We start from the raw sequence: 22,916 nt of genomic DNA on the forward strand, positions 1-22,916 counted from the left end.
TTCAGAGGCAGTAGAGAGCGTTCAACACCTTTTTTAACACCAGGACAGACAGGCACCTTATGTACTTCTCACAAAAATGCCATCCATCCACTTCAGGGCTGGCAGAAGCAGGGGATGAAATTAATGCCCAAACTGCAAAAATAACTCTATTACATACAGTCGTTTGAACTGTAAAGGATGTGACAGAGGTATTTATGCTTCAGTTGTACTTTTATAACATTTGTAACGGGGCCTCAAATCAAAGTTATTAAATTCTATATCCAAGAAGTACTTGTTTTCAATTATTTAAATGCAGCCAAACTGATTAAGATAAGGTATTAAAAATTTCAGCTATAACCACCTCTACCTAGTAAACCTAGTGACTGAAGGAAGAACCTCTTCCCCTTGGAAAAACTCCAACATACTCTTGACTTGATAAAGCAAATCTAGACCTTTTTTATTATTTTTTTTAAACAATTTGCCAAGACTGGAATGAGAGATAAATAGAAGGCACAACAATTTTGCTTTTTTTTATACAAATACAAACTAAACATGAAAAAAACTCCCTATTTCAATAAAAAATTTCACAAGTTCAGGAAAAGTGTTTTAAGAGTCAAGTTCTAGACATTTAAAACCTATCCCACAATCCAAAATTTTAAAGTGGTAAAACAGTAGTTCGAATTCCTTTCTGTGATCATGTATCAAAAGAAAAAAGATTCTACGGATACCCATTATTCCACTTTTACAGCGCCACAAAGAGAAAGGTGAATGTCAATTTTTCAAGTGGCAATATGTCCGGACCAGAGGATGTTTTTATGACCCTCAAGGAATAAATCAATAGTTTTGTTTTTCTGCCCTTGAAATACTTGCCAGGTACTATGTTTTCCTACAGGCTCTTGAACGCATGCACGTGAAATATTATTCCACTGACTGAAACGCACCCAAATTCAGTAGAAAGGGGGGAGAACAAAGAAAAAGAAAAAAAATAGACATTCCTTTAGGAAAAACCACTGGTACCAAAAAAATCCAGTCCGTAAGTTTGAGGTGAACAAGAAAACTCAGTTCTTTTCTTTTTAAAATCCACTTTTCCTAAAACGTTGTTCCACAAAGCTGGAATCTGGGACAAGGACTAGAAAAAAAAATCACAAAACCATAACACAAACAAAAAGGGGCCAAAATAGTATCAAACGTAGCAGTCTATAACAGGCTAGGGCCACATTCCAAGATACCCAAGGCTGAAATTCACAAATCTGCAGGAAAAAGGGTTTGCGCCACCATGTCAACATCCGTGATGCATTCACTGGCGTTGCCCGATCCCCCTTCCAGCTCCAAATCCTGGCTTCTGGGACATTCCTCCACGTGGAGGCCCTCGAATCCCACCTCCCAGCCCCCCACGAGTGCCTCCAGGTCCACGTGGTCTGTTATCTCTGCGGTCACCCTCCCTGGCAGCTCGCGTTTTCTTCTCCTCCACGTTCAGGCGCACCTCTCCCCTGAACATGATGGGCTGCAACAAAAGCAGAAAAGGTACTTTCATTAATGACTCACCAGTAACTCTTCAATGTCAAGCAGATTTCTGCAACCTTGTCTCACATCCTCCTCCCCATGAAAGAAAATTGAAGTGGTTTATGATTGGTTACTAGAAAATGGTGATAGTCAAACTATGCATCCAGTCTTGTGGCTTTATTGGAGAAGATACAAAAAAAGATGCGAAAGTGACACTTGAAAAGCAATCTCAGGCTTAACACTGAGCATTCTGACATCTTTTAGACAAGGAACTGAATTATCAACAGTAACCTCCTTTCATTAATATGCAGCAATTCACAGTCTGCCACCATGCAGGGTCCCAGTTGATTTTTCTTATGGCATGAAGAATGTCAGATCCTCTCTCCCACCTTGCTATATAGGCCAATGAAGTCTTTTCACTTAGGTCGAGCTCAATTTTTCAGAATTGCAGTAACAAGTGGTCACTTGATTGGGAAACCTCACTGAAGCAAGAATAGAGAGGAGCAGGACTGCAACATCCCACAAACCCCACTGCAGACAAGAAGTTGAAGTCTGCAAGAATCCATGAACTACAGGAATTAGTACTCACTTGTTTCAAATTATTCCTGCAGTTGCATAACAAACAACATGAAAAATACAATCCATCACTGGCAGAGGCACAATGCTTTCCTCATCAAATGGAAAGATTAGCCATTCACTTCTACTGAACTGACTATAGAAGTAGAACTGATCTAAGGATGAAGAACATTGCCCTCCTCTAGCCATCAGCTGTGCTGGACAAAGATCAAAAAGCATCATGTTACAGCCTTATTACCGACTCCAGTGTAAACTCCTACATTTCACATCAGGCAGCAGACATCAGGTTTAGCTTCACTGGCTAACAGTCTACCAAAGCCTTTTAAACTTGTTTATAGCAAAGCTTATCCTGAAAAAAGTCCTACTGTTTCAGGATTTATGTTTGCTCAAAGCACCAGACCTGTCTGCAAAACAATTCACACAATGGATACTACAAACAGAATTTAGCACTGTTCAAAGCAGGGTAGAAGGTGTGTTAAACTGCTTTTATAGGACTTAAGTCTATATAAAAAAATCTAAAAAAAAAAAAATCTTATTTCAGAAAGCCACACCCATCCATTATAACTTAGGCTTGCAGAGAAGATACTTTGAGCGCACAAACTATTACATATTCAAAGCCTAACCTGGAAGACAGCATTCACTCTCTTCTCCAGCTCCAGTTACACAGAGTGGCATAGTTGAACAAGTAAACAAAGGCCACAAATCCCTCAGCTGAGTGTGCCTTTGGTATTCCCTGGACATGAAGTCTGGCCCTCAGCTCCTACCTACCTCTCCTACTGCAAGAGAACTCAGGAGTGGACATTTCTAGTTTGTTCCAGCAAAAAACTCAAACATGCAAGTTTAAGTGACTGCTGAAGGTGTTCACATATTGCTTGCAGCTAAGAAATGGCTTAAAGGACCTGCTGTAACTGTACTACTTGTTCCCACACCAATTCAGGCCAAAGTCAACCAGATCTACTCAATCTACTTTTAGCACTGGTTTCAAATCACCTGGTTTAGACTTTACCCTAGACCACACTGGAACTGCTCAGCCTAGGATAGCAGGAAAGCACTTAAGGAAGCAACTCTCTATCAGCATTCCATCTTGAATCACCAGCTCCCTGCAAAAGAACTAGGGCTGCTGGACTTCATATGCACTAACTCATCAAGCATTGCTACAAATGCTGCTGGCTTCCCACAATTAAAGGTGTCTAGCCACACGAAATATCCCAAGCTCAGACCAAATCTCAAGGTTTAAAAATCTGCACCAAAGTTACCTTTCAATTTAAGAACAAATATACTGGCAATACTGCTGTACAGTAAGGAAGTAAAAGAAGAAACGATGTCCCTGTCTGGTGAAAAGCTAGTTTGTAAGCAAGCACACTGCACAGCTGTTATGGTGCATCCAGATTCATTGCCTACCACCACACTGTACAGTCATGGGGTGCACATTTTACATTTGCAGTCACTGCTAACAAGCAAGCAGGTACCACCTGCTTCTGTTAGCACAAATTCTTTTCAACCTGAACACTAGTATAGCTTCTTCCTTTCAACCTCTTTGACAAACAAGATTCTACTTATCCATAGGGTCAGACTCTCTCTGCCCTGCCTTCCTGAAAGCTATTTACCTGCTTCCTGTCTAGAGCTCAGCAACTTCCCATTGGAAAAAGGCTCTATAATGAATAAATCCATGTTCAGCTAAGTTGTTACTTCAATGACAAAAGACTCAATCTGTACAAATGCTGCACAAGTCTTGGCAATAGGAGGGAAAGACATCACACCTACTTTGAGATGCTCGAGAAAGGCCAAAGGGACCAAGTAGGATCTTTTATTGTTAGAGTAATCTGAAAAACATTGCCTGTTATTAACAGACCAAAAACCACTGACTAGCAGTTTATTTACCCTGCTGCTAAGGATCTTCTGAACTGGTTCAGGATCATCAAACACCACAAACCCAAAATTGGGGAGCTTTCCACCACTGTTGATGCGGAGTTCAACAACATTGCCATAGCCTGCAAGAGAAAAGCCAAGTTCTTGGGTCATACATTAGAATGCTCTGTTGACCACGCTTATGGCTGCAACCCCCAAACCCTGAGAGTACAGCAAAGTAACTAACTTACTTTGGAAAAAGTCTTTAAGTTCAGTTTTATCCACATCGTGGGGAAGGTTCCCAACAAACAGCTGATGACTGTCTGGGTATCTCACAATTCGTCTCGTTTCCACATCGCCTTGTTCACCCTCACGAACTTGAACAGAAAAGTAAGACTTGTTTGAGAAAAGCCAGTCCCCGCAACAAACAAAAAAAAAAACAAAAACCAAGCCATGGTCAGAATCAGCACCTTATAAAAGAAGCAGAATACACACTATATTTATCCATTCATATATAAAGGTAAGCATTCTACACTAGCAAGTTTGTAACTGTTTGGTTTTTATCACCTGACTGAAGCCAAACACTTGAGTAGAAACCTAGATACCTCAACAGAATGCTAGTAAAATTCAGCTCTAAAGCTTGCCAGACATTCAGACCAAGATCATCTAAAATAACCATATCCACAAAAGTAGGAATCATTCACTTACTGACAAAATTAATTAGATTTTAAAAGTTTTAATCATCATATTGCTTCCCCAAAACCATCAAACAGGGGAAACACTTTATTCTTTGTAGCTTCTCTTACTTGGTCTAGGACCCCTCTGTGGTGGGATGCTTGTTCGCTGCTCCCTCACTCGCTGATCCCTCTGCGGTCTCTGAGGTGGAGTCTGAGATTCAGGCTTTGCCTCAGGGCGAGGCTGTAGAAGTTAAAAAACAAAAAGGACTTGACAGGAAAGAATCAGACATAACAGCAGGGCTCTGCTTTTAAGAGCTCACTATGAAGTTGTTGATAAAATAAATTGAAAATACAGTAAAAAAATCATAGTTCTTTCCACCTGTGACTAAAATGCATGTTAGCTCATGTTGGCTTATATGCTAAAAAGCAAACATGTCACTTGACTAAGTTAGCATTTCAAAGTCACCCCATGCACAGTTATATACAATAAAGTGTCTGCCCAAAGGGCAGCAGCAGTTATGCAGATAGACTGTATTACATAAATGCATTCATGACAAAACCTCATTCGTGAATAGGCAGTGGAAAAAGAAAAGTTGCATCTTTCCTTAAGAGGGTGCAATGGCAGATACATCCAGCACTTGCATGAACATTCCCTCGTTCTTCTCCATGATAAACAATTTTTTCTCAAGCCATGGAATAATATTTTTATGAAGTCTACCAGGAAAAATTGAATTTTAAAGTCTTTGGAGTCTCTGAGAATTCAGATTATAACCAAGTAGATTTCACTATATTTTTTCCCCACCTCAGTTTACTGTCAGCCAGTTTAGCACTTAAACTTCTCTAGGTGCTGGATTCCTACCTGCGAGACCGGTACTTTAACAACATGAGGTGGTATTCCTGACACTGGAACAGCTCCACTGGGAGGGAGGTTCTTACTGGTTACTGATGCCCAGGAAAATGTCTAAGAAGAAAAAAAAAAAGGCAAAGAGAGATAAGATTGTAACTCAATTCCAGACGCTTTTATCCTTCTGAAATATATTCCTGATAGCACAGCTAACAGACACAGGATAACAGCAATAAATTTTAATCTGTCCTTGAAATTCGGGATCCTGCTGCTAACAGTTTCCCCATAAATCATTTACATTCAAAAGACTTAGTGTAATGACAATGCAGTCACACTTCCAACCTATTTCTAAATTCTACATAGAGTTGAAATAGGACACAGCAGTAGCCTAAGACCAAGTATCACATCAAGGTTAACCAAAGTATTGCTTTCCTGAGTACCCATTTGTCCACTTTTGCCTCTCAAGACTGAAGAGTGACAAAAATCCCCAGGCAGAAATAAAGTCACATTTCTCCCATTTTTCTGATTCAGCACATTGGTTTCAGTCTGTTCAGAATTTCAGAAGCTCTGTTTACAAACAGAGAATCTGAGCCTCTCACTGCTGCCACAGTTCCTATACCTACAAATTATATAAAGCCCTACCTTAGTTCCTGGTATTTTAACCAACTAGCTACTAGCTAGAATTTCAACTACCTGTTATTGTATAGGAACAAATAGGAAGGAGGCAACTGGTCATGAGAAGAGTAGTTTGGGCAGGGAATTATAGAGCATTTAAACACTTCTAATTCCAGGTATTTCTCCTCTTGCCAGAGAGAGGATGGTGCTCTGTAAAACAGAAGAGTCAAACATACTGTGATGAAACTACCACATCACAGAAAAGAGCCATCCACTGTCATTACCCTGGAGTCCTCTTGCACTGCAGGAGCTGGATCAGCAGGAGCTGGAGAAGGACTCTTTTCCACAGGCTCTTCTGGAGCCGACTCCTCTAATACTGGCTCAGATTTTTCTTCATGCACCTCTGGTTCAGGTTCCTGTTCAGGCTCTGGCTCTGGCTCAGGCTCCGCCTCTGCAGCCGTCTCTTCCAGGTGTTCCTCAATGTCATTGCTATCATACAGCACCACAAAAAATCAAGAAAAAGAGGTGGTGTTGTATTTGATTCTATTACTGGGTACTAAGTAAGGCTACTTGTCCAATACAGAAGTGAGGCATATTGCATTTGTGAGGAAGAACAAGGCTAATCTGTCTAAATAAGGCCACATTGCACAGGGATGCAAGTTTCGCATTGTTACACTACAGAGCAGAAAAAGCATTACATCTACTAAAAATCCAGAGTCTCTGCATTCAGCCTAATAACATTTTGGTTTCAGCTGCCCAATAAACAGAAATCTTTTGACCGTCAAAGAGGAAAATCATGAGCAGCAATAAATTCATTTGACCTGTTCTACAAGCAGTCTGTATTACACAATATCTGACTTCATCTAATAAGATATTATTACCTGACAGCCTGCTCATAATAAGCACTGGTATCATCAGGAACAGCCTCAGGTGTCTGCTGTCTTTCCTCAGGTTCCTCCCCTTCCTCCTCTGATTCTAAACAAAGTTAGAAAAGGAGAAAATACACCACACACATCTTTAGTACTTGGTTCAAACACAAGGCATCTTCCACAACATGCAGGTGAAGTCTCTGCTAAAGACCACACGGGAAGCACTACCAAGATGTGACATGGAACAGACATTTCCTTATACTTTTGCTATCACTTCAGTTACTCAGTTTTGACCAAGGTCAAACATATTCCAAATACTTCAGAGAAGCAGATTTATAGCCTACAAATCTGACTGCAACTGCTAAAGTAAGTCTCACAGTTCTTTTAATAGAAACAGAATATGCCAGAAAAAAAAACAATCACCTGCATGTCACAACTCCTTGCTGGAGAGCAAGGAAACTACAGGCAAGGAAAAAAATCTAGAACACGAAGCTTAATGCTGATCTGCCTTCTCCAGCAAGATTTCCTCTGATCTGAGAATGGAGTGTTGATATAGACCCAGAAACAAATACCAGTAGAACCATCCAAAAATTCCTGCTTCTTACCCTCTGGAGGCTCGGTGTCAGAGTCACCAAAAACCTCATCTTGGTAGCGGAAGATATCATTGTGGACATAAAACTTGTTTGCAACAGAACCCTGGAAGCAAATCAAAGGGAATAACTGATTCAATTACACCAATTGCAGTAATGTAAAAACTGAAATAAGGAGAAAACAAGAACAGCTTGAGCAAATCATCCTTCCCATATAAGATTAATCCAAACTTGCCTCCTTCAAGAAAACATGTGTTTTTCAGGGGGTGGCAGAAGATGGATTTCTGAATACTAGTATGCTAATAGGTTTTGTGGACCTAAATCTGAATTTGCCAATACAGAATTTACATAAATGGCTCTAATTTACATAACTGTACTTTAGAAATACAGTGCCTAGCATTGATTTTCTGCCAAGTAGGAGCATACTCCTCAGTATGCAAGCCAAGTATGCATGGAACAATGCATGGAAAATGGAAAAAATCGTATTAGCGCTTTTAATTCCAATAGCTCACAACACTGAGAAAGTAGGAGTGAGAACTTTCTGGGATCTAAAGTATCAATTCTTAGCTCCAAGTCAAATTGAAAAATAAAGTTATCTTGCAATACTCCTTTTTCACTATTATTTTCAATTATGTGAACGGTTTTGTTCAAAAAAGGTGTCTATTTAAAAAGCCACCTCAAATGCTAAGCCAGCGCTTTATACACCAAGAAAGTCTGGAACCCATGTCTGCAAACAACAGGAAGCATTTTCTTCTCTCTACTACATCTTTTCAGTAAGAGGACCAGTTGCTAGGAGGGCAAATTAAAGATAAAATAACTTTAAAATGCTTAAGAAAAAAATATGCATTACACATACCTAGTAGCCAAAAGTTAGGATATTTACAACTGTAATTATGATATCCAAGGTTAATGTATGACCATACAGAAGTAGTGTAATTTCTTAAGGAATTTGCAGAACATTACTGCTGAATTTTGTAGCAAGCCACCTTCCCAGTCTAACCCTTCATATTCCCACACTGAACCAGAGAGGCCTCATTAATCCTGACATGATATTAGAAACACTGTAACACTAGCACTCAATACAGCATACCTCAGGGGCAAGTACAAATGTTTGCATGAATCTGCGCACAGGCTGCATGTTATTGGAGAGCTCTCCCATCACCTGGACTACAACACCATCGTTGAGAGTAGCATGGGCATCCACATGACGAATCTTTGTGTGGCAATCCTTGAAGTTTAATGACAGCACCTTCTTGTGGATATCCTATGAAAGAATGGTACACAGGTTACACCACAGAAGCCATTTCTGCCAAGTTAGCAGCTTTCAAAGAAAGCAAAAACATAAAACTGTTTTATAATATATTCCCTAAGTCTAGGGAGAAAACTTGGCAGCATGATTTTTAAGTTTGCTTTGCAAGCAATTTTACATTATGAAGTTTAATACAGGAAGCATATCTTGCCTAACTATTGCTGTTTACAGTTAACAGTTTTCTCTCCCCATTTTTTACAGAAAGCACTGAATCACAGCTGGATATGTGTCTCTTCTCAACCACAAAGGTGACAAAAAAGAAGGAAAGAACAGTTAAGTTTTAAGTACTTACAGATTGCCCATAGACTGCGTCAGCTGGTTTTCCATTGGAATCCAAGCCACCATGGACATAGGAAGAGTTCTTTCCATAAAACCTGTTGAAAAGAAATATTTTAACACTAAGCTTTGTTATGCAAGAACATTGAGCCTCTACATTAGAGTACACTACGAATAATATACTCTCAAGCAAGTTTTCTGTCTGAATTATTGGAATACAGCCATACAATTCCATAATTCTGTTAGCAATTTGGGGTCAGGGCGGGGGGAATGCAAAGTTCTCCTGTGTAACCTGTAGCATTCAGATGTATCAGATACCCAAGCACTAACAGCCAAAACCAGTTTCATAGGAGCTAGATGATCCAATCCCATTCTCTCCTTTCTGTACAAGGTTCCTAAAGCAACATAGTACTCCGAACACCCAGGATGCTGAATGCTTCCCCTCAAGTTCTAGTTTAAGGCTTGCGCAAGGAGCAATGGTACTTTTATGTTCACCTACAGTAAAGAAAGTACTGCAGGTCAATCTTCCTTTTTATAACTGAGGGATTACAAGCTAAAATGTCATAAACATCATGGGACTGCATTCTGCCAGCAGATAAAGGACTAGAACTGAATTCCGTGGCTCATTGTAAACTTTCCTCTGACCCAGATGGACAAGGTCAGCTGTCCACCTAAGTGGAGAAATACTCTAAGTGTTCCTGAGATTGGAAGAAGGAAGGTTTCAGAAATTGTTTGTCTAGCTACTCCAAGCACAGCAAAACAAAGCCTATCTTCAAAAACGAGGTTAGTTCTAGCAATGTAGGATATCTGTCAAATCAAACAGGACCAATTTATTTAGATAACAGATTGTCATTTGCTGCATATTCATAATTTCTCTTATTTTCCTTTAAGAAAGAGCTGCTGGTATTGACTACTGAGACATACCAATATACAAGCACACACCATTTTCAACGTTCTTCCCCTAGTCAGGGGACAGTGTATCAAGACAAAACTACAAAAATGCTTAACTAAATAACATTTATCCAACTTTCATTTATATTGATTACAACTAAAAGTAGAAAGCAACGCATTTTGATTCACATTTTTTCTTCTTTTTTTGCTTGGAATACATGCCTAGCAGCATTTCAGTAACAACCAGAACACAGATATTTATATAATTCCTGTAATCATTATTATCTATGTTTTAACCCGGCTGATCAAAACTGAAAGCAAACTATACCCAGCATCTGTCTTGAGTAAATCAGATTAAGTGTCCAAGTTCAGCAAGCCAAGACCTGGTAATAAGCTTATTCACCAATTTTAACATAGAAATTAAGAAATTCACACGGAAAAATAGGTAATAAAGTGAAGCGGAGCTTTACCTGTGCAAGTAGTCAGGTGCTTGGTTCAGCAGAGTATAGTACTGCCTCACAAATTCCCGCCCGACCAGCAGGGGACTTGGCTTCTCCATCACCATTTCTTTGGTCAACTGAAAACTATGGAAAAATCAAAAGCTTCATAAAACATGAGCATTTCACATTGCTGCTCACACACTGATAGCATAAGCCACGTAATCACAGTGGAAAGCACGCACCAAAACCCATTAGCTGTTTTACCACAGTAAGCAGTTAAACCAACGTGTTTTCAGAGTCATCAGTCTTTGGTGCTGAGGAGAGGACTGCTGGGTACCAAACCAGTGGTGGGAGAGGCTGCACGGGCGAGGGAGATTACCTCATAACATGCCAGCATTTAATCATCCTACATACCCTCAGTAAAAAGCAGGTGGCAAGCAAGTATGATTCTTCAAGAGGATTTGCTAAGTGGCTAAGTCATTTACAGTTGATCCAAGTTCTACTTACCTCACTTGACTTCACAATCAGAATTAAAAGTCAGGTGTTCTAAGGCAAAGCCTGTACTGGTGTATTAGGGGCATTTTTAAAAGGTCAGAACAAGTCCAATCTATTTTTATCAACAGCGCAGCACTCCTTGCTTGTGAGTGACATGCGCTGTAGAGGAATATTGGATTATATTAAAATTACTGTGCTACAAACAAATGCATGCTGCCCTTCCCTTGTTTCCAAACTCAGCAAGTCACCTCTCCCTTAAACCCAGAAGACCAGTCAAATGAACAGCACCACCCATACCTAGGCCCAGGGACAAATTGATCTAGGCACCTTCTACTTAATTTCCATGGATCTGTAAGTTACAAAAAGAAAGTCTTTGCAGGTAGATTACACAATATATATATCTCCAGTCCACATCAGCCAAAACCAAAGCACATTCCTGTGTTTCCTGGCTTTCAAATACTCACGCACACTGTTCAAACTCATACAAAATAGGTTCAAACTGGTAGGGAAAAACACTGATACCAGACTATATTCTTGCTACCTAATACAGAAACAAAAGTAGATTTTCTGCGTCATGCTCAATTATACCAACAGGCAGCAGAATGGGTGCTTAGCGGACAGTTTTGCTATTGATCTATCAGACTATATGATAGCTAATCTTCCTGCAACTATTCAGGCCCTGTAGTGCTGACAGTGAAGAGCTAGCAAAAGTGCGATCTGCAATAAGTCAAGCAGATGTTAACCAAAAGGGCATTAAAAGACCACATGTAGCAGCCGAAAGAGCTTTCTGCCCATTACTGACCCCCAATCCCTTCCCCTACACAACACTTTCCCAAACACATGGTATGCAAATTCAATATGCACATACTTCAGGTGCAAATCGATACCAATACACTAACTTCAGCCCTCTAAAGAGCAATTCAGGAGTCATCATTTACTTATCTGCTTTTATTTAAGACTGCACAACTATAAATAGCTCCAAGAAGTGGCAGCATCAACTGAAAAAAGGAAGTCAAACTAAGTCCTCTAGCATAGACTAATCCAGATGAAGTCTGCAAAGTTCATGCCTAGGCAGTTAAAGACAAGCTTTCTCTTCTCACTATACATAACAGCGTCCTGTATCCTTGGTAAACAGAGTTGCCCACAGCTATCATCTGAACAAAGCAAGGGGGAAAGAAAAATAGACTGTCCCTCCCATATACTTGTACTGTGCCTTGTTCCAGTTCATCCAAGGATCTTGTTTGACACTTTCATTACATTCGCTGAATTTCGGAGAAGTAGTCTTTTAAATGATAAGAACTGACAACAGACTATAGCTTCAAAAGACAGAAATGACCTTCCAGGTTAGTGTTATTACTGTGACAGTTTCAAACGCACACTATATACGGGCCTGCAAAGGAAGTTACAGCCATACTGCTGGATGTATCAGGAATGCAAAACAGAAGCTTCAAACCCCAAAGAGAAGAACATACAAAAAAGACAACATAGAAGCTGGTATTTTGGATAAAGCTAAGTCCAAATCAACCTGGCAAACTCCTTGTATCTCAAACTGTGGTCTAACACCCAACATAGTGTAATCAAAAGACAAGGTAATGTTTAACCATACAGGCAGAACACACTGATAATATATTTGAGGATGTGATCATACCCAAACTCCCAGCAATAGCCAGCATGCACTACATCCAGCTTAGTTGGAGATATAGTACACAAATTCCTACCCTGGCAGGTATGCAGTTTAAGGTCCAAAACAGAAGATACAACTAGAATGCTATTAATATGACAACAAAAACTGCTATAGTTTTGCATACATTGATGTGTTTTGCTCTGCTTTTAACACAACCACACACACACACTTCTTTCACTTTGTAAGTTTAAAAATAAAATAAATGCAAAGTCTAACACATTCTATTTTTTAAATGCACTTTCTGTAAGTTTAAACACAGGGGAGAAAGATCTGACAGGGTCCAGAGAATGTGTATACTTGAGCACCCGCTCTTTCAGTAGGAAGCACGTGTATCGCCACCATACAGGGAAATAGTATTTACATGATCGCATGCAGAAAGGATAAGACCAAACATGACCTAGACTTGAAAAAGGCTTTTCTATACATTCAGAAGCTTTCAGTTGTGTGAGGATATTTTCAAGAGCTAACCATGCAGAAAGAAAGTGATACTCCATCTTTGGGTCTGGCCCACAGGAAGTGCTCAGATTCTGTAGACTGCTTTCATTTTAGGAAGTTCACAGTATCTGTGGTTTTGAAGACTTCAAATTGTAAGTGTAATGTATTACAGATACAGATGTCCAAGATCAAGCACAGTCTGAAGGGACAAAAACCTCAAAGATATGAACTTGTCTGCCTTCTGGTGCATGTTAAATTAGATCCCTGCAAAATATCATCAGACAATAAGAAAACACCACAGGTAAAGTAAGGTTAAATTGTGGGTACCACTGCTGATTTCCTGATTTAACTTTTTTTCATGTCAAGCACGTGTGAAGTTCTATCATTACAAGGGGTAGGAGGACCCTAAAGCAGTAAGAGTAGAAACAGCAGACAGACAAGACCTGCACTTTTAGACCCAGTCAGCTTAACTGACAAATCAAGACTTAATTGCTCCACACCACTTAAAAAACTTGCCTCTGTGCTGTGAGTTTACAGTTAGAAAGCAAGTCCTACCGTATCGCCCAAGATCACTGTTTGCAGTATGACGAGCTCTATATAAAAAAAGCATACACATGTCGCTTATTCACTCTTCCTTTTCTGTTTTTTTTTGGCAGGGGGAGGGTGCAGAAGGAGCAAGGAGTGCATTTAATTTCTTTGCAAAGACTAGTTTCCCCTGGAATTCAAGCTTATTCCTATAGATGTCAATAGGCACGTTTTCTACTCAATTCTGTTAAGTGCTGAATTGGGCTTTTTTGAGAATTATTTTAAATTGCTTCTAGAATATGAATGTACGAAGCTTGACATCCTCACATAATGGTAAACTGTTACCTGTAGCACTCAAACAGCTCATTCACCAAAAGCTCTTTCAGATTTCTCCTCAGACAAAGAGTCCTCACCCGTATTAATCCACTAGCATGTCACCTTCAATGCTGTTCTGAGCTGTCCCAATGCTGTACTGAAGACATATTTAAAGGGGCTTGTGCTGATTATGTCTGTCATATCTACATACAAAAAAAAAAAAAAGACTTCCCTACTGCTAAGGGTGAAAAAAAACACCAAACAAAAAACTATCAGAACTAACTCTTAACATGGGAGAGGAATAGCAGCATGCCCAGTTCTTGTTAAGTGGATCTGAAAAGAAACGGGAAAAACCTTTACATGACCCAATCAGAGGACAACAATCTGTTTTTACTCCTGCTGCACCTGCTGCTACACTGCCAGTTGCCATCTGTTCTTGTTCTCCAGCCAACATAACCTGAATGATAGAAGCCAAGCATCTCCAGAGAGAATATTTGCTGCCTACTACTCATAAGCAATTTATTACTCCACTATTCCTTGACCCAACAATAACTGCAAATATTTTATACTGCATTTCTACTGCAGAGCATAATAGTATCAAATGCTTGAACTGTCACTACATTATTCCTGATAGAAGCTTACTCACACATTTTTGTGTCAATTGAGGTAATGAAGAAAGGGTGAAAACTGACAGGAAAAGCTGAAAATCACATGATTTAAGAGTCATTCATAAGCATGCATTCATGTTACTCCATATATGTAAAACAAATTCAGTAATTTAAATTATAACAAATGGACTAGAACAATTCTGCAACATAACTGAGCCCTTTCCTTAAGCCAAGAGACTTACAGGAAAACAAATACCTCCTTTACAGTGGTTATCACCTGGCTGGTGGAAAATTCCACCATCTGTTACAATGCTCCTACTTGGCAGAAAATCAATGCTAGGCACTGTATTTCTAAAGTACAGTTATGTAAATTAGAGCCATTTATGTAAATTCTGTATTGGCAAATTCAGATTTAGGTCCACAAAACCTATTAGCATACTAGTATTCAGAAATATAATAGACTCAAAGAACACCTAATAGCTAGCATTGGTTAGTATTTTCCCACCAAATTGCTACACAGTGAAAGTAAACTAACCATTGCTGTCTGAACTCAAAGCATTTTTATTTTTAAATCAGACAAGGAGTTTAGTCTGAATCTTTTTTTTTCTACTAGACTTCCTACACAACAAAATCTCTCCAATGTACATCACACAACATTCAGGCTCTCAGGACAACCAGTGACTGCAGAACCCACTTAGCCTGATGTAACAAGCCAGAGGACCAGACTCCATTGAAATAAAAGATGCAAGTCAGAAAATGCCAAACTTCACTTCCTAAAGTGTGTGGCAATTTTAAACATCTTCTGTCAAGAAAAATGTCAGTACCAACAGAAAAACAAGTTAAAATTTACATTGAAGCGTATTAAAAACAAACCGTGGCCTGTTTAGAATATTATACTTACGCCTTTGTTCTCCGTATTTTTGACTTGCATTTCAATACAAGAAACGGTCTCAAAAAATCCAAAGTTACTACAACACATTATAGTTCTGTTCAATTGGAATATTGCAGAGCAGACACAGGGCACAACCCTATAGCAGTTCACACTTTCTCTTTTGGCTATTCGCATGCTATAAGGTGACTCATTCGATACTACATTCCTGCCCATCTCTACAAGTAGGTAGAGTTTACAGAGTACCAAGGCAGTCATGTTGTCCCCCCATCCTTTTAATTACAGGTTTAACCAAGATATTTTCATAGAGCTGTTACACTGTTTCCAACAACCTAATCAGCTTCTATGAAATATAATTCAGTTCTTTCACTTCTACAACTTTACCTCTAACTATACAAAAGCAACTCTGACAGTACGATTGATGTGTTACCCAGATGAAGCTATTTTCCCTCGCTAAACCAGAATGTCTAACTTTTCATGCAACTCTACTCCCTCATTGTGATATCAATTCCTTAACATAAAAAGGCTTTTTGAAAACTTAAGACCCAGAGAAGCTCACATGGAAAAGAGGTGTCTGTATCTAAGCACATCACACTAAAAAGCTGGCAAACAGCAATTTTGCTAGACATTAAAGGTCTGGTCAATAGTTAATAGGATTGCGTAATTAAGTGTCATCTGGGATTTCTCCAAGTTGCTTAGCAACAGGTGAGCATGTTCAAAGCCACAAACCATTTATCTGTATGGAGTAACCAGCACTAGCAGCAGTTACTACTGCTGCGTAACTGCTGCTTTGGACAAGAAAAAGACAGCCAATACAAATAAAATCATGAAGAAAACTCCTAATATGCCTCCAATAGACACAATATAGATTAAAAGTTAAAACAACAAAAGCAAAGCAATTCCAGTTAATTCCAACTCCCCATACATTTTACATGACTCACATCTGCTAGTGCTGCTGACTAAGCAAAAAAAAAGAGAGAGAAGCTGGTACCTGTGTGAACTGTGATACAAAACATTAGAGTGAACAATGAAACACCAACAAGCTAAACTTGCATCACTAGACAAATTCCAGTGCCCATCTCAACTGGGGAGTTATATCATTACACCAGCTTGCTCTCAAGTAGGAAGAGTAATGCAAACCTTTTCAAGGAAATGCATAAAACACTAAGATACCAGATACACCAAGATGTGAGATACCCTTCTTATTTTAACACAGCCTTAACTATTTGAGGGGAACAAAAAAACCACCCAAACAAACCACACCCAGTTGTTGACCCCAAGCCTAAATTATGAAGTGCTGAAAAAGCACCTCAAATAAGTGAGCAACCAAAGCCTCAAAACACTAATCTCCTTTAAAAAAATAGGTCTCATTACTTGCCTCCCACTGGATGCGTACGTAGACAATGTCACAGGGAACAGTGTCACAGCAATACAGCCTGTATTTTATACAGAAGCCATTACAGACAGTTGCCTGCCTGCATCCAGTTCAACTTTTTTGTATTTTGACAGATTCAGAGGGAAAGTATTCCGTCCGAAAGAAATTATCTTAAAGGTAGCACTATTTCACAGGAGCCATGACACTTGGAAGCCAGAGCCTGAAAACTAGTGATGGGATAACTTTTCCAATGAATAATGAAATATTTGGAGATCAAACTGGAACAAGTTGTGAAGTTACCAGCATTCAACTCTTGTTAGTATCTCCTGGAAACATTAAGGTAGTCTGTGAGATATATGTATACACTAGGAACTTCCAGGAGCAGGCACTTCCCAGCCGAGATCAGAGCAGTGTGAAGTGCTACACATATCATGCAGACAGAGCAGCCTTTATTAATAATCTTCAAAACCAACACCTAATAAAACATGGATCTGGATCCTCAAGCTTACGACAGCCATTTCTCCATGCACTACAGCAACTAGTGTCTACTGTATAACAACTGCATAACCTACAAAGACAGGCAGTACCTAAGTTCATAGGGTACTTGAGGTGTTACAAGGAGCTAGATCCTAAAAAAACAAACAACCATGCAGCAACCAGAACGCTGCATCCATGGCAATCAGCTTTCTCTGTGCTTAATTATCCTGGTGCTGCAGAAAGGTAGAGCAATACCTGAACCCCTTTGAGACATACTGATGAGGGACACTATAGAAAAGCTAGACATTACAGCAACATATGGATAAGAAAAATCAAATTAGAAGCTTAACTATTTTCTAATCAAAGTATCCAAGCAATCAATCCAAATTTAAATGCAAGAAAAACATTTTCATTGCAAGATTAAAAAGTAATTCAGAATTACATTCAACACTGCCCATGCTAGTACTGAAAAACCCCTCGGCTTGCCAGTGGCAGATGGGAAGCCTTACTCAGCAGCAACGCGCAGCCCTTTAAACACTATAAGAAGACAAATAAACAAACCATGAATTGCTACAGAAGAGCTGTCATTCTAGAAGTCAGCCTGTGTTTCTGCTAACAAACCAAAGTGTGATCCACAAGTTGATGGATATGATGGAGTCTGCCAGTTTGTAGACAAAATTCAGTGCTTTTTGTATTGCTCAGCTCTGCCAAGCAAGAGACAAACTGAAGATTTCTACTGCTATTATTCAAAATCTAAAAGAACAGTGACCATTTCAGAAAAATATCATTTCTAGAGCATTAGGCTCAAAAACAGAGAAACAAAATACAAAGAACGACTACCTAAAGCATAAGTTAAGATAGTTGAGACCATTATCTATACCTATACACTAAGGAATGTTCATCTGGGGAAGGAAAGAGATACTAGACATTATTCCTGCAGTTAGGAACATAAAGGTCCAAAGACAAACAGCAAATTAGGTCCTGTTTAAAAGGGGAGAAAAAAGAATGTAATGTAGAAGAATCTTAAAAAATTTGGTATTAAAGGTAAGTGATATCACAACAGTTTCTCACCAAGTTGTGTTTCTTGGTCAAAACACTTTGCCTTCCCTGAGTGCTGGGCGTATTTGGTGTGGGTTTGGCTTTTTTTTTTTCCTTCTTCCTTTTTAAAGCTGTATCAACTGGCTTCCAATTTTCTACTTTGTATCACACAATCATCACTTCTATTCAGCAACACAAAAACTAGCAATACAAAGAGAAGGAGAATCTGAGTTCTCTCAAAACTCAAAAGCCTTGAGAATTCACAGAAATATTCCTACTTTTTTTTTTAATAATACTAAATCAGATTGTCCTAAACAGGCTCTCTCCTACACCTGGGTGAAGGACTTTCTCATTTCTAACTGGACCTATTCCAACCTCATTTACCCTACAATTAGAAGTAGTGTTTTTCTGTAAAATTACATTTTAACCACACAAATTTCATCGTAAAGGGTGGTAGGATAGTGCTAGTCTGAACAGTTTGTTTACTCGGGGCTTTTTAAATGAAACATAACAGTCAGCTTTATGCCTATGCTGCTCTCCAGACTGCTTCATGATAAAGTAGCTACTTAGACCCTATGATTTTGCCATTAGAACAGGTTTTGTTTTGACATCCAAGAGCTGCTCCAACAACTCGATGAAGTTGGCAGCAGGTCCAGTCATCTTCTCTTAGGTCTGCAATTTTTCCATTTGGCTCCACTGCAGCTTCTTAAAGTAAAAAGCAAAAGTTACTCATAAGCAGTCAGAAAAGGCAGATTAGAACACCTAGCTACACAGACATTACAGTGAAATTCAAGCTCACTCCCACTTGAATTAAAATCACCAGGTTCTGCATGACAAGCAACAGATACCTGTAAAGAGAGTCAACCCTTTCACCTCTACCCATTTTAGCCACAGAAGACTCTTAACCTTCATATATCAACCAGATCCTAGCACTTAAGACTGAACCATCATGGCATTGTTACATTGTTAGACACTTAAAAACAAAACAGAAAGTCAGCCTAATAGCAACTGTAAGTTAAATGAGAAAACAGTACAGGGCAACGCAGAAGAAAACAAAAGATGGCCACCAGCATTTTAGAATGCAGTATTTCACATTTGCCTCAGCAAATAATCAGGTTCATAACAGATTATTTGTACATAACTGACAGCTCACAATCTTCTAACTCTGAAAGCTGTACTCCACCAGCTATGTCTTTCTGGAGGAGGTCCAGACTCAATATAGCAAAACTAGGACCTTAGACCAGTATAATATTCACTGCTTGCAAAGTTTTAGGGATTCTTTTAGAGTAGCTGAAGATCAGATTTCCGATTTTTTTTTTTTAATTACTCAGTGAGGTAGCTGAAGATTATCTAGTCTATTAGCAGTTTCAGCAAGAAGTTAGTAATTACTTCAACTCTGGAGATTTTATATAGGCACCTGTAAAAAAGCATCCAGTCTTCTAGACAAAACTATCACTTTCACCTTTGATTGGTTTCAAGCACAGCAGGTTACAGCCAGCATAACAACTAGCACCACCCTGCTAGAGCCCTGGTCTACTTTGATTTCCTCTTTGATTCTTCATTCATCACATTACTTATTCAGACAAAACCGTCCAGGTTCTAATAGTAAAAACTGGAATAATCAATTAAAACGTTTTCTAACTCAAACAGGCCATTTATGCTAATCTTATGAGTGCTCTCTCAACAGATACTACTGTTATGAACAGAAATATCAATATGTACTTAGAGTAACATCACCTTTGCTTTATTTTACTTTCATTAAAAAGCATTCTTCTGTATATGTTCGCCTTGTAATTTGCAAGGCAAAAAAGAAAACACAAGCTTTTTGAACCAACCAAGGAGCTTGCTGTTTCATCAGGTGCATAAAGATTTCATGTTTAAAATTAAGACATGCAAACTTAAAAGAGTATCATCAGTTGTGTTGAACTCTACTGATGCTGTTGTGCCAGCAGCAAAACGAACAGTAGAGCGGTGGTCTTATAATCACAGTACAAACAAGTCTTCTTGTATGTTTTTGTTGTTTCTTAAACTGCAAATGCAAAGCATCCCTACAGAAGATCCTGCGTTTACACTTGACCCACACAAAGGAAAGCTTGTCCACCAGGTCTTCTACCTTAACTTTGTTTTCTAGCCTTCAACTTAAGAAGTTCCGGCTTAAAAGAATACAGCCTAGCAAAAAAGGTAGTTGCCTAACTGACACAAGTCAAGAACTAGAGACCACTATTTATCATCTGATGCATACAAGGTTATTTTTTTAAAAAGATTTACATTTAAAAATAAGATACACATTGGCAAAGGTTCCAATGTTGATTCGATTTTTTTTTCTACCGATTTTGTACAATTACACTTTCTAGCATGTTTTAACACTGCCTTTTAAGCAAACTAGTCCCTGCTATCAAAAAGTTGGGAGATCTTCATCATAAAGATGCTCTGTGACTATTAGGATATAAGACCTTAAGCACATAAATACTTACAGCTAGCCTTCAATTTAGCTATATATTCCATCCATTAAGCTTTTTTTTTTTTTTAAGCTAGACTCACAACTTCACAACATTAGTATACTGACTGAAACACCCCAGGAAAAGGTGAGCTCATTTCACAGGATGTGAACATGCTACCACCGGTATCATGGAAGCATCACAGAACTATCTATTTAGAAAAATCATTAGGCTATTCTTTACAGAGGGGGAATACGAAAAGTGAAAACTTGGTCAAAGGGAAGATTTCAGAAAAGGTTTGAAATGCAGTTTTTTGTCTGTCAACTTCTGCACTCCTTTCTCTTTACGACACCAATCTAAAAAGTCTTGTTAGCTAAAAACAAATCGGACACACACACACCCCCCACATTTGATTTATGGCACCTGGAAGCATTAGCCTTCAGAGCTTGATAGCAGTGTCCACATTTCCTAAACCTGTCACTCCTGGCTGTGAGAGCACAGGCTAGACAAAAATAGCACACACTGGAAACATGGCGGCTTGCTGCAAATGCTGCTTTCAACCAATTGTGAAAAGAAAAACCCACCATAATTTTCTTTGTAAAGAATACTTATTACATGCATGTAACCCTTAACATAAAAGGTCACCAAGTAAGCCTGCTGAGAATTAATAACACATCAGATCATCCAGATCAAGACTAAAATGTACCTGAAAGATGTATGGAAGCCTTTTCTCTGGTCTTCCTCCAGCAAGTATATCTAGGGCCTTGCAAGAGGCCATAAAGTCTTCATAAGAGCACTACTTTGCATTTAAACCTTGGCTTAATCTCGGATTCAGCCAAGGTCATGCGGTAAGTCACGGTAAGATACACGCTCTACTTCTGCTCGAATTATGACTCCCTTCATCTATAAAGTTAGAGCAAAGGAGACACCTACGATCTGATACATCTGACGACCTCACTATGTAAGCACCCAGGATTACTCCCTCAACCTCCGCCTACAACTATTGAAAGGGGCTATCTCAGCTACATGCCAGGCTTCGGGCCGCCTCATACCTAACCCCCGCCCCCCTCAAAAAAACAAAAAACAACAAAAAAAAACCCCAAAACCAAAAAAACACACACACAAAAAAAACAAACCCCAGCGGATGAAAAAACACCAGAGCTGTAAAGCCGAGAACAAAGCTCGCAGCTCCACATCTCGACCCGCACAATGAAGGCCCGTGAACAGCCGATCCCACCTCCCCCCCCCCCGCAAATAACGCTCCCTTCTAAATAACTGCTAGCCGAGCAGCGCAGCGCTGTACCCCGGTCCCGCCTCGGAAATCTCCGAGGGCTCCGCGGGACCAGGACGTTCCTCCCGCCCGAGAGCCCCGCTCCACAGCCCCCACAGGGGGCTGCGAAAGCCCGGCCACGGGGTCGGACGGGAGGGCGCTCGCCACGAAGCGCCGCCGGGACCGGGCGGGCCTTGCGCGCGGGACCGGGACAGCGGGAGCCGCCTCGGGGCCGGGAACGGAGCCGGGGGGGGGGAAGAACCGGCAACCGCCCTCTCCCAACAGACCGCGGCCTACCGGGGGCGCGGGGGGGGGGGGGGGGGGGGGTTGCGCCTCAGGCCAGGCCCGGTGCGTGCGGCCCGCAGCCGTCCCCGGGAGGACGTGAGCCCGCCGGCGATTCCCGCCCGCTCCCCCCGCGGCCGCCGGCCCTCCCCCTCACCTGCGGGCGGAGCGGGACGGGAGCGGGAGGCGCCGCTTCACCACAGGCCTGCCCGGCGGACGAGAAGCACCTCACGCAACGGCGTGCTCTGCCGCCGGCTAGATATATCCGGCGCGCAGCCTACCCCAGCGGGAGGCGGCTCAGCCAATCAGAGAACGGCGGTCGCCTTCACTCGGATGCTAGTTGGCCTACGGAGGGAAAAGAGGCGGGCGGAGAGCTGAGAGGCAGCTCAATCTACCAACCAAGCGGCCTGGCTCCGCGGGGCAGTGAGAGTGACCGGCACCTAGCACAACCAACGGGCCGTGGAGCTGCCCCCGTCGGGGTGGGACGAGACCTGATGGATTTCCCCCTTAGCCAATAGGACGACGGTACCCGCGCTCATAGGCGCGCGGGGCGGGCCAGGCCTGACGCCATAGTATGGTTGAGCCGCACAGCAGCGCCCTTGAGAAGGTGCTGGTAAACCCCGTTATAGATCAGGACGGCCTCCTCGGTGAGGCGCTGAGCGCCGCGG

At 40.6% G+C, this 22,916-nt stretch overlaps 1 protein-coding gene across 2 annotated transcripts; it reads right to left on the reverse strand.

Annotated features, from left to right (window-relative positions):
• Positions 1–411: 411 nt before the first annotated feature.
• G3BP1 (G3BP stress granule assembly factor 1) lies at positions 412–22,542 on the reverse strand. Of its 2 annotated transcripts, none has more exons than XM_069772515.1 (12): positions 22,406–22,542; positions 10,448–10,561; positions 9,103–9,184; positions 8,592–8,765; positions 7,517–7,607; positions 6,924–7,017; positions 6,327–6,531; positions 5,443–5,544; positions 4,713–4,824; positions 4,158–4,283; positions 3,940–4,049; positions 412–1,483 (listed from the first exon to the last, which is right to left on the reverse strand). In XM_069772515.1, exons 2-12 carry the CDS (start codon positions 10,540–10,542, stop codon positions 1,277–1,279), a joined length of 1,398 nt encoding a protein of 465 aa, XP_069628616.1. In that variant the 5' UTR covers positions 10,543–10,561; positions 22,406–22,542; the 3' UTR covers positions 412–1,276. The 2 variants fall into 2 exon arrangements, with proteins under 2 accessions (XP_069628616.1, XP_069628615.1); XM_069772514.1 differs by having other exon boundaries at positions 3,940–4,070.
• Positions 22,543–22,916: the final 374 nt, after the last annotated feature.

Source organism: Haliaeetus albicilla, chromosome 27 (assembly GCF_947461875.1).
Source record: "Haliaeetus albicilla chromosome 27, bHalAlb1.1, whole genome shotgun sequence".
Taxonomy (NCBI): domain Eukaryota; kingdom Metazoa; phylum Chordata; class Aves; order Accipitriformes; family Accipitridae; genus Haliaeetus; species Haliaeetus albicilla.

What these genes read in the sequence shown, in the direction of transcription:
- G3BP1 (XM_069772514.1), bottom strand. Translation starts at nt 10,542, where the DNA reads ATGGTGATGGAGAAGCCAAGTCCCCTGCTGGTCGGGCGGGAATTTGTG. An exon ending in GCACCTGACTACTTGCACAG is followed by an intron (nt 9,185 to 10,447) that starts GTAAAGCTCCGC and finishes TCTTTTCAACAG; the next exon opens with GTTTTATGGAAAGAACTCTT. An exon ending in TATTATGAGCAGGCTGTCAG is followed by an intron (nt 6,532 to 6,923) that starts GTAATAATATCT and finishes GCTGTATGATAG; the next exon opens with CAATGACATTGAGGAACACC.